The 11,874-nt window shown below is 41.2% G+C and overlaps 1 protein-coding gene across 1 annotated transcript in view; it reads right to left on the bottom strand.

Annotated features, from left to right (window-relative positions):
• CNTRL (centriolin) overlaps positions 1 to 11,874 on the bottom strand; it is a gene marked incomplete at both ends in the record, with an annotated part of 60,950 nt that overhangs the window by 24,417 nt on the left and 24,659 nt on the right. Inside the window, 10 exons of the mRNA XM_084236799.1 lie at positions 542 to 690; positions 1,011 to 1,155; positions 1,378 to 1,494; positions 2,209 to 2,388; positions 3,282 to 3,461; positions 3,914 to 4,121; positions 4,524 to 4,669; positions 7,667 to 7,801; positions 10,294 to 10,470; positions 11,475 to 11,695. Of these exons, the coding sequence (XP_084092925.1) occupies positions 542 to 690; positions 1,011 to 1,155; positions 1,378 to 1,494; positions 2,209 to 2,388; positions 3,282 to 3,461; positions 3,914 to 4,121; positions 4,524 to 4,669; positions 7,667 to 7,801; positions 10,294 to 10,470; positions 11,475 to 11,695 (1,658 nt within the window). The remainder of the gene's footprint in view (positions 1 to 541; positions 691 to 1,010; positions 1,156 to 1,377; positions 1,495 to 2,208; positions 2,389 to 3,281; positions 3,462 to 3,913; positions 4,122 to 4,523; positions 4,670 to 7,666; positions 7,802 to 10,293; positions 10,471 to 11,474; positions 11,696 to 11,874) is intronic.

Raw genomic sequence — 11,874 nt, 5'->3', positions numbered from 1 at the left:
AAGGCCCAATCCTTGAGGCACACCAAGTGCTCATGAAGCTTTCCCTCCTCAACTCCCCCAGGACAGGAATCCTTTTCCCCTCTCACTAGAGCACACAGGTCAAGTCAGTTGTCACACGCATGTCACTATTTTGCAATGACATCGGCATATGTGTCCCATGAGGTATTTGAGAGCGGGGACTAAACCTGCTCTCCATTCTGGACTGAACGAGCATCTGTTCAAATGAAGTGAAGTCCAGGTGCCTGTTTTCTGTCTGAGCCTCTGTACAATTCCACACCTATTTTCAACAAGCTGTCCAGGCTGCTCCCCTCATGGCATCCTCATTCAACAACATGCCACCTGAGCCCAAACAGGCCAGAGCCATCTTCCCAGGGATGGGTCTCTTTTCACCTCAAATATGAAACACCCTTAAAAACCTCAACATGTGGCTTAGCATAGAGAAGCTGTTCTTGACAACTGCTCACAAAATTGGGGAAGGGAACACTGTCACACTTTCTTCAAGAAAATTCAATAGACATTCCCAGCACCACAGACTTCCTACTTTTGATGATGATGGTGGCGGCATAAAATACCAATAGCCTCGTCTTTTGAAAGGATCTGCCATGCTGCTGATGTAGTCATTCTGGTAAGAAACTTCCCGCCGGAGTTCTGCAATTTCTTCCAGAATGTTTTCGAAGTTTCCTTTGTTATCTGTAAAGGAAAGCCTTTCTATGAAGCTGAGCATGAAGTCATCTACTTCCTCTGTCTCTAGATACAAAAGTGATTCCAGCGAGAGCTAATGAGTTTTATCAGTTCTGCAAAACCGATTTTCACCCCACCTGTTGGTGACAAGTTTTTTCTAACACTTAAAGAGGATCAACATATCCTGCTGGTTATCACAGTTACATAAATCAAGCATGGAAGTGATCTATAACAGTTAAACAGGTTTGTTAAAAGTAAAAGCCAAATAGCATGATTTGATTTTAGAATAACTACAAAACCACTACCTAAATCAAAGCCTAATACCTTACCAGTCCCGGTGAGGTCCAGTAAATTCCGCAGCCTTGCAATCTCTGTCCTTTGTCTCGTCATTGTTTCATTCAGCTTTTCAATTTCTAGCACCTGTGAGTCTGTTCCTCCAGTGCCAACGTCTACTTTCTCCATCTCAATTCGAAACTATTGAAAAACCACACACAAAATCACTAATAAATATTCTTTCCCAGATGTACTTGGGATTATTCCTCATATTTAAACTACACTGTGCCTGGAACACAGCAGAGGAATAGAGTATTGAGTAACTACTGGTTGCACTTCAAATTCTTTGACCCATTGCCTACAGTAATTCAGTCTTTCAGGAACTCATCAGGACCCAGTAAAGAGGAGGGCACTAGCACTGACCTGTTCCTCCTTTTCCCTGAGAAGATTCTGTAGGAGTTCGATCTCCGCTTCTGCTCGTGTCAGATCCCTGGCCGCCTGTGCTGCCTTTCTGCTGAACCGCTCTGTTTCTTGCATTTCCTGTTGGGACAGAGGTGGGAGAAAGGCGCCCTGCTATCAAGGTTGTCCTCTCATTCTTCCTTCCTGTCAGACAGGTTCTTCTGTTTCCTTCATATTGCCTGCCTGAAATCCCTTAAGAGGTAGCACCAAGAGGGGACAGGACACCTGTGCTGTCCCCACCACATGGCCGCCTGCTCTACCCCTCTGTGGTGGCCAACTGGGCAGGGTGCTGCATCAGAAAGATCAGGAGGCTAATTTTTTCTGAGTGGTTCTACAGTCTTCTGTGACTGGCATCTCTCCGGATGCTCATCATTTCCTCTCCTGTGCTCTATTAGCATCCGCACCTTATAAAGATTAAAACAGACTTATCCCAGCAGTCATAACATTCGAGGAGGAGACATATTATCATCTGACTGCACAAGATGAAAAGTTTGAGGTTCAGGAGGGTCAAAGACCTCTGTTCAGGTGTGCATAGACTGCTACTTCCCCAGGCAGATCCTGCACCTTGAGAGAGGTATGTATGCTTCATTTGATGGGTCCCTGCACAACTCCACAGAATAAAGGACCCTGGTGGGGCTGGGCTGGGGGAAATCTAACCTTCAGATGCGAAGAGAAACAGACAAATGTACAGTGGTTTATAAAATAGCTAACTTCTATGAGAAGTCAGTAATGCAAGTTGCTATGTTTTTCATGACAGCAGCACTGGTGGAAACTTATTCTGTACATGTGACTCACCTCCACTCGCTCCTGGTTAATTTTCACAACTGTTCCATGAAGGGACTTCAGCTGGTCTTTGGCAATGGTGAGCTCAGCTGTGGCCAGCTTATCAGAGGCAGCTACAGCTTTCTTTAGTTTCTTCAGTTCTTTATTCAAACCAAGGAACTGCTCTTGAGATTTGGCATCTTCATATTTCTTCTAAAAGAAAAGAAACATTAAACATATGAGTCATTTGGTAGCAATGAGTTATGATCGCAACTCCATGAGAGCAGGGATTCTGTTCACTGCCACCTGCCCTGTGCCGAGCATAGTGCCTTTTGGAAGCTGACTCCATGGGACTTGGACTGATGGGTTCTGACTGATGGGTTCTCAGTGAAGTATGAAGTGAGTCATTCACTGAGGCTGGGAGAAGGGAGAGGGGGTCGTGTGAAGAGTGAAAAGTGTCAGAAATAAGATAGGAGAAAAGGACAAGGGATTTGAACATACATATTTGCAAAAAAATTGATAATTGTGGCAGACTTTAAGTTGAAATTTAACTTGGACAAGGAGAAACATAAAAACAGGAAGACTTGACAGAAAAGGTGGAGCCTAATGCACTGAAATTCTCAATAGTGTGAAAATTGTCAAACAGTATGAGGGTACTAGCAGATAAGAGTTTATGATCAGAATGGAATGTTTCAGTTTAAGATTTCAGAGGGGGCAGAAACACACAATCTCTGAATTGGACAAGGTCTAGGATGTGGACCATGGGAGTAGCTGGCTGAGGTGGAATGGAGAAGTTCAAAGACAGGTCAGGGTAGGTATTAGAAAAGAAGATGAAGGGTTCAAAGTAATTTTCCACAGAGATGTTCCGGTGGGCTAGGAAAAAACATGTTCATAGCGTTTAAGTGCCATCCAGCAACTCTGAGGTCACTCCTTACATCCCCAGGTCTCGTTTCTACCTCCAACGACCTCCTGGCCTCAGCCCCTAGATTTGATGACACGCAGTCAGGTTTTCCCCAGGTCAGGTTCACATCCGGGCCGGCAATGCAGCCAGGGAAAGGACCTCAGCAGCAAGGACCCATGCATATCACTCTTCTAGTTTTCCCAACCTTTTTTTCTAATTCTTGGAGCTGGGCCAGAATTCTCTCCTTCTCTTCATCAGCTTCCTGAAGTTGGAGATCTGTAAGGCCTTGGATTTCCTCCATACTTTTTAGATTTTCTTGCAAATAGTGAATTTCATTTTCCAACTGCTGGATTCTTGCTTCATGTTGTCTCTTATCAAAATTAATCTGTGGGGAAATCAAGTTTCAAAGATGATTTTTGAGCAAAATAAAAACTTTTTAGGAAATTCAGTTGACTAAGGAGCATGATGAAATTTTATACTAATGAACCACGGGAGATGGCTTTATCTTGAATGTTCCCTAGCATCCATTTTAGTATTTGCCTCATCACTGAAATAATTGTACCAAAAAATCAGATTCTGGCATCACACAATATACTCCAGCAATATGGTGTGATATACCTGCATGTTTCCAAAACTAGGAAAACTCATAGAGGCCTAGCTTTGACATCAGTAAACATTTTCAGAGATGAATTTTAGTCATACCCAGCTTGACTAGTTATAAGTAAAAATAACAATAATTATACTTTATTTACATGATAAAGAGAGCATTGTAATTTGCTGAAAAACATGAATATTTGCCAAATGCTTCCCTCTAGCTGCCTCTTGCCCTTTTCTTACTCTTGCTTCCAGAGCTCGCTCGCAGGCCTGCCTGAACTCTTCTTGTCCAGATGCCAGTTTCTCTTGTTGCAGAGCCATTTCTTCTTGGAGTTTTCTTTCTCTCACTTGTGCTTCCTCTCTTTCCCACTGGGAGCGTGCAAGGATTTCACTGAGTTGTTTTTGCAAATCAGCAAGACTCTTCCCTAAGACATCTGAAGGACTATGGATTCTGGTAAGGGGCAAAAAAAATGGTAACATGGCATTTTATTTTTGATGCTGGGTACAAATATGCTGGCAACATAGCAACTCAGTGAGCATTTCCTAAGCGCAAAATGGAATGAGATTGACAGAATTACGTGCAGTAAAGCAAGTCAAAATGACAAGGACGAACATGAGACATTTACATAGCAGGCAGTTCAATAAAACGAAATACTTATAAAAACTAGCAGATATTAATAAATGAAGCAAGGTTCTGAAGAGGAGGGTGGGAGGAGGGGAAGGGAGAAAGTGTCACAGTGGTATAAGGGCGGGTGTAAGGAAACAAACACACACTTGGGAAGGTAAGTTCATCACTGACCCTAACATTTACAACTCACCCCACTCTCTACTCAGGGTGCTTGATTCCCCTTACCTTATTTCTCCTGCTCCTGATTTCAGTTTTCTTCTCAGTTCATCCACACGAGCTGCTACTTCTTCTGGACGAATCAAACCATCAATTACATGGTTAAGATGATTCTGGAAATCTTTAAGTTGCTGTTTTAACAGTTTATTGTCATCCTATGGAGGGGATGAAGTGGGGGGATAAAAGTTACTAAAACAAAATTAAAAATACACTCACATATACATATAGCCAGCATTATCTGTCATATGGTAGTTTTATTTAACTCCCTTTACCAATTTTTCTTTTTTTTTTTTTAATGATAAAGTCTGAGTCTTTATTACCCAATTGATAGTTAAGTAAGATTTTCTTTTTTTTTTATATTAAATTTTATTTTTATATTCCCCCATACAATTGCAAACGCCCCATTCTGACCCCAATCCTTCCCCTCCCGCCCCCCACCCCCCAAAAAGTGTCTCTGGTTCATAGTTTTTTGTTGATTTTGATTTTCACTTTCTTATATTCATTTTCCTGGTCCCTTATTTAAGTTTTCTAGATTCCTGCTATGAGTGAGACCATCTGGTATTTTTCTTTTTCTTTTTGGCTTATTTCGCTGAGCATGATCCCTTCCAGCGCCATCCATGTTGCTGCAAATTGCATGTGTTTATCTTTTTTGAATGCTGAGTAATATTCCATGGTATATATGTACCACATCTTCTTGATCCAGTCATCTATTTTTGGGCATTTGGGCTGTTTCCAAAGCTTAGCTATTGTAAACAGTGCTGCTATAAACATAGGGGTGCAGGTGCTCTTTGGAATTGATGTTTCTGTGTCCTTTGGGCCTTTACCAATTTTTCAAAAGCTTTTCCACTTGGGCTGACAATAGGTGACCAATTTATTGACCAAACTAAAGTTACAAAAGACATAACCAGGCATCAAAGTCAAAAAAAAAAAACAAACCAAAATCACTTCCTTATTATGTTCTGCTCCATCTGTGAATCCACCGAAAAATGGAACATTTGCTACTCAAGTTTTCCTAGTAAGTTCTAATTCTCTGTGGCAGTATATGTTATAACCAGCATGTTTTCAAACAAAGGAAGATATAACAAAGGAACATACCTAAACCCAAGAATTAAATTCACACAGCGCTTCAAGTAAAAAGAAACTGTGAAAATTTTCCTAAATTGTGAAGAAAAATAGTTCCACATCCTAAGCTACTGACTGTATGCACTTAGATACCTACGGTCTACCTGGATGACTAATTAACTTCAAAGGAGCTATAACATTATGAACTAATATGGAGAATTCAGAGTTGCAATGAATGTTTTTAAGTGGTGTCCCATTTGGAATCGCTAACCTATGTACACTCTCTGCCCACTATGCTCAGCTGCCCATATTTGCACTATTATCTATCTGGCTTCAGATGAGGGACCAAAACCAGCCCATCCACTCACTAGATACAAAACAAACTCACTCTCTCCAACATTTGTACCAAGATTCAGTACAGGAAGTCTGTGCAGGAGCTCGACCTGTAAACATATGTCAGCTCAGGCTGGGGACTCCAGTCAAATGCAATGCTAGGAGGAAGGAAGGAAGGGGAGATGAGGGATCTGTGAAGTCCTTGAATCAGTGAAAGCTATTCTGGTTCCTAGCAGGCTGCCTCCTTGATTGAGCAAGTGTTAGTAGGATTTGGTTCACAACGAAGACGTGATTTCCGACAAATAAATGTAAAGTGAGTTTAGCTGTGTGTGATCTCAGCCAGTCAGGCGGTCACGTGAAGTCCAGTTCCAGCTAAGCAGTCTCACAGGACTGGTCAGTATTCTGGAAGCCAAGTTCAGTTTCTGTCTTAAAGGAGAAGATCCCTATAGAAGTATTTTAATCCTTTTCCTTTGGTTATGTATACTGATATATTTATTTTATTTTATTTAAGATTGATTTATTTATATAAGAACTGGGGTACAGGCCAGATGTGCGGGAGAGTGAGAGGATTCACCAGAGACAGAGTGGGGAACAGAACAGGCAAACTGACTGAAATACACTGCTGAGGGGAGCAGTGGGCGAGACAGGAGAGGTCTGCCTCACTATGTGGGTTGCTCCGCGGCTGGTGGGGATCGAACCGGCACTGCAGAGGCTGCGGACAGCTTTACTGCGCTGCGCTCAACCACCTGAGCCACCAGGGAGTCCCCGTATACTGATATATTTAGGGGTGTGTAGGGTAAGGTAAAAAGTACCAGGCTTTTCTGCCCTCCTGCCATTAGGATAGATGACAGAAATTTGCGGCCCTGAATGCATGCCTGATGGCGGGCACCTGGAGTAGGGTGTGGGCATCTATAGATGGGATTCACCTGGTCTAAGACTGGGCTTTTAAGGGTGGTGTCACGGGGACACCAGAAGAAGCAGGAGAGCAGAGAAGCAGAGAGAACGCTGGAGAACAATTTTTGGGAAATCTTCTCCCAAACCACAGCCACCCTGCCCTTTCATCTCCAGTGAAGTGTAACAGCTGCCATCTGTCTGCCCAGTGGCTCCAGAGCTTGCAGATATGGAGCCTTGACCCAGGTGCTTGTTCAGCCATCTGCCCTCTTTGAGAAAGTTTAATTATCTGGAAAATCATGTCCATCTGCTTCTCTTGCCATTTGTTGGGCAGATTATTGTGACAATAGCTGTAAAAATATTCTGCTAAAGAAGACCCCAGAAATGTATAGGACTGCATTTTTGGTAACATCCCCTCTGGAAAGGGGGTTGTGATAACTGTTTACAGTTAAGAAGCTCTACTGTAACCCACTCTAGTTAAATTCCTGGATAATCATAAAGATATTTCAGTGGAAGAAGAATGCGCCAATCGGATCCTTTCAGCTGAGTCTGATGACAAATCTGCTGCTAGGAGAAATGCAAGGTGTTAACTTTCACCCATGCGTTTACCAAGTTTTCTCTCCTTACTATCAACACTGCCTCCATCTCTGCACCATCATAACAACACAAAAGATATGCATAGTAATGATCTTACAATATGGGCTCACAAGGGAACAGAGACTATGGCACTGTTCCCCTCAGAATTCCCTTTTTCTAATAATTCAGGTTGCTTGCTACATGTTAGAATTGGTTAGGTGTTTGATTTAAAACAAAGGACACTTTGAGTGTCCTATGTAAGAATATATTCTGAACAAACAAGTCTCTACCTGCAGCTGCTTAAGTTGCATGCGGAGCTCACTGTTTTCTTGCTCCTTTTCTTCTGAGAGCTGGGCTTCTCCGAGGGCATTCTGGAGGGCTTGCTTTTCCTTCTCAAGTTCTGCTTGAAGGGCTGACTGTTCTAACTATTGCCATTGGAAGCAATGATATGAAAACATCAAATAGTGATACATGATATAAAAAGGCATAAATAAAATTACTATGGTTTATGACTCAGTATTATGTTTGTGTGCCAGATTTTAAAAGCCTGAGGTAATTTTTCACATGCTTCCTGAAATGACCACTTAGGGAAGAGTTAGAATCAGCTCATCGCACAAAGACCAAATCAGAATCACCAGGGGTGGGTCCCCCTACTTTTATTTACAAAGATTTATTTGTATTTATTTATGCATACAAGAACTGGGGTATAAGCCAGAGATGCAGGGGAGAGGTAAAAGGATTTACCAGAGAGAGAGTGGGGAGCAGAAAAGGCAGATCTACTGAAATACACTGCTGAGGGGAGCAGCAGGCGAGACAGGAGAGGTCTGCTGTGCCATGTGCGTCAGCTCCCTGGCCGGGGATCAAACTCACATTGCAGTGGCTGGTGACAACTTGATAGTGTTGAGACTTAACCCCCTACGCCACCAGGGAGGCCCCAGTACCTACTTTTAAAAGCTCTATGAGTGAACCAACAATTATTGCTCTTTTTCCCCTAAGACTGTGTTTCTCAAATGAAGGCCCTCAAATACCTGCATCAAAATCTCTTGGTGTGCCTATGAAAATGCAGATAATTGAAAATCTCAGCTGTGATGGTCTATGCGGTCTGAGGACCAGTCCTGGCAGTCCTGCTGATGAGGAAGAAAGTGTCCCTTTTACTACTCAGTGGATTTGTGAAAAGACCAGGCTGTTTTAATAATTTTGTCAAGATTCATGAGAAAAGACAAAGGATAATGGAAGTATAAAGGACAATGCCATCTAGAAATTGTACTTACTGTTATTTAAAGATATATGTCTACTATTATTTTAATTGCTTTCCCCTAGCCTATTTTCTGTACTTTTATCAACTATAGATTTGTAAAATTTGACAATCTGGATAAATATAATCCTGACAATTAGCAAACTGTCATTTAATATCTCAGAAATACAGGAATACAAATGATCATAATTACTATAGTAAGCTAAACCTATTTTTTATTTCCTTTTCCAATCACATGAATGCTACTCTACATGTGTCCCCGGGATTCAAACTCTCTAATTTATTTCACTTTCATCCACTATGTACATACTGACCCCTCTTACAGGCTAGGCACCTACAATCTGGGCATATGCTGTGCGCAGAGTCTAGAAGGGGAGACAGACCATCTAAACAGATGATCATCGTACACCTGACAAAGCGTTTTGACAAAGCACAAGCTGCAGGGAAACGAAATTGGAGTCTTTAACCCGCACTTTCAGCAGGCAGAGGGGGAACATCTGGGTATGTTTCCTGGAGGAAGATACAGCCCATTTGGCTGATAGCTAAATAAAATTGCATTTGCAATCTGATAGAATGTACTATAATTAACCTCTCACTGCCTCTCTGTCTTTATTTCTCACTGTCTTTCCCTACTCCTCTCCTTGTTCCTGGGACACTGGAGGCATACTTCGGCACTTCCAATGCACTGTGCTGGCTCCCACACAGAGAAGCCTAGAGTATTCATCCCTTACCCTTGCCGTTTTCATCCTTCGTCCTTCTGTACATCCAAATCCTACTCACACTTCAAGTCTTGACTGAATCCTCCCTGTCAGACAGTCTTCCCTGACCACCCTACTTTTCTCCTACACCTGCTTCACCTAGTGGATTCTCAACTTCACAAGGACAGTGACTATGACTGTGCTGTCCACTGCAGCATACACAACTCCAGACCTTCAGTGGCAAATAAATACTGAATAAATAATTAATTTTCTAATTTGCAAGTATAATTTGAACTAGTGGATATTTCACCCAACTAAAATATAAAGTAGCAAAATAAAATTTAACATCAACTTAAAAGAGCTCTCTTTAAGTTGTTTTCAGAAAGAAAAACGAGAATTTATTGAATACCAACTACAAGATGCTTCTATGATCATTATCACTATCTTTACCATAATCCATTCTACACATGAGAAGGTATTTAGAGGTCCGGATTTAGGAACTGATTAGCCATGCTCTCAAGGGGTAAATATCCGATTCCAAAAATGAACTCTTTCTATAACTCCATATACATTATATTTAAGAGTTTAAACTGGGCCTCCCTGGTGGCTCAAGGGGTTAACACACAGCCTGTGAAGCTATCCACAGCCTCTGCAGCGCAAGTTTGATCCCCAGACACTCAATCCCTGGCTGGCCAGGGAGCAACCCACATGGCACAGCAGACCTCTCCTGACTCGCCCGCTGCTCCCCTCAGCAATGTACTTTGGTTGATGTGCCTGTTCTGTTCCCCACTCTGTCTCTGGTGAATCGTCTCATCCTCCACACCTCTGGCCTGTACCCCAGCTCTTGTATGCATAAAATAAAAATAAATCTTTAAAAAAAAAGTTTAAATTTACATTAAATTAAAGCTGATGAGTTAAGGCCACATGCTAGTTGGTCTCTAGACAGATTTATGCTCTTACTTACCTGGCTGAGTCTTGTAAGTTTTTCCAAGTCTTCCTTGAGCTGGTGGGCTTCTGCATCCCTTATTTTTAGTTGAGCTTCTAGCTCAGCCTCATAGGCACTGAGATCTCCCTGGGTCTGCTGTAGGGATGCGTTCACCTCATGCTGCTCCTGGAGGGCACTTTCTAGCTCTGCGAGCTCCTGGAGGGATTCAGTGCATGTTTAACTACAGAACGCACACTCTGCTGTAAGCATTTGCAAGTCATAATAAGGATCCTGAGTACTGTAAATAAAATGCTCATTAACAGTATGATGAAGCTGCAGGCTATGTGTATCTAGGTGGGAAAATAAAACCCTGACTCAACATCTTGGTGCAATAAGGGAATTTTGAATATGATACAGGTATTAGAGTTAACATTTCTAGGTATAATAAAGGTATCACAATGTAGGAAAAAAATTCTTATTTTTAAGAGATGTATAGCTCTTAAAAAAAAAGTATTGTTTTACATAAGTTTAGGATTTATATAAAAGGCTGTCATAGTGTATATATTAAAAGCCATATTCAGGACTTTGTTACCTCTAGAAGGGGGTGTGCAGAGGGATTCAAATACATCTTCAATGTTCTATTTCTTAAGTTGAGTTGTGAGTACATGGTATTAAATATTACTTTTGATATTTTGATATCCCTGAGAAGTTTCAAAATATTAAAAGATATTAATTCAAATTTCCAAAGTCAGCCCTACTGAGGATGAGGTTTGGGAATCTGGGTTCTCTAGCATGACAAGTTTGCCAAAAACTAAAATAGAGCAAGTGAAATCTCCAAGTAAATGGCAACAAATCAGATACCCTAAGGTATAATTTACACTACTGTGTAATAACGATAAAGCAAATTAGGTTGTGCTTAATTTTGCTGCACAAATAATAAAATCTGAACATTTAATACAACATTTGCCTATTTCATTCTTTGGAGTTTTTAGATAACAATACCTTTCAGGGATAGAAATTTATTCAAAATGACCTTCCTTTTCCTAGTGGAAAAAATAATGATTCCAAGTATATTATAACGAAAGCAAAAGAAAAAAACACCAAAAAGCCACTAATACTTTTGGCACATAAATGCACCTTGCTATCTCCTTAGCTAACTTAATTTGGGCACCATCTGATTCTAAGGCTAAGGAAAAGAGGCAAGAAGAAGCAAATCATACCTTCCTCATATTTTCTGCATCCATGGCAACTATTTCAAGTTGGTCCCTCTCCTGTTCGACTTCAGTCAGTCTCTGCAGCAATGTCTCTCTTTCGTCCTGTAACTTTCTGCACTCATTCTGGGCCTGAGTTGCCTGGCCTTTGACAGTCCCCAGGTATTCTTGTAACCCACTGATAACACCTTCTAAATCCTTTTTCAGGGCTTCATTTGCTGCTATCTGGCCTAAGCAAATTGGGGGAAAGGAAGGTAATAATGTACATAAGAAAATACTTTCAAGATAACGAAATAAAGACTGCATTTAGTTTCTTTAGATATTACTTTCTAAGAATGAAATTTGAGGCTTTCAATTATGTCTTGTCTCATTTTCCCCTTTTTTTCTAAAAGATTTATTTATTTATGCA

This window comes from Talpa europaea, assembly GCF_964194135.1.
Source record: "Talpa europaea genome assembly, chromosome: 7".
NCBI lineage: Eukaryota > Metazoa > Chordata > Mammalia > Eulipotyphla > Talpidae > Talpa > Talpa europaea.
The sequence above is the reverse complement of the archived record's forward strand: the minus strand, read 5'-3'. Positions and strand labels throughout refer to the sequence as shown.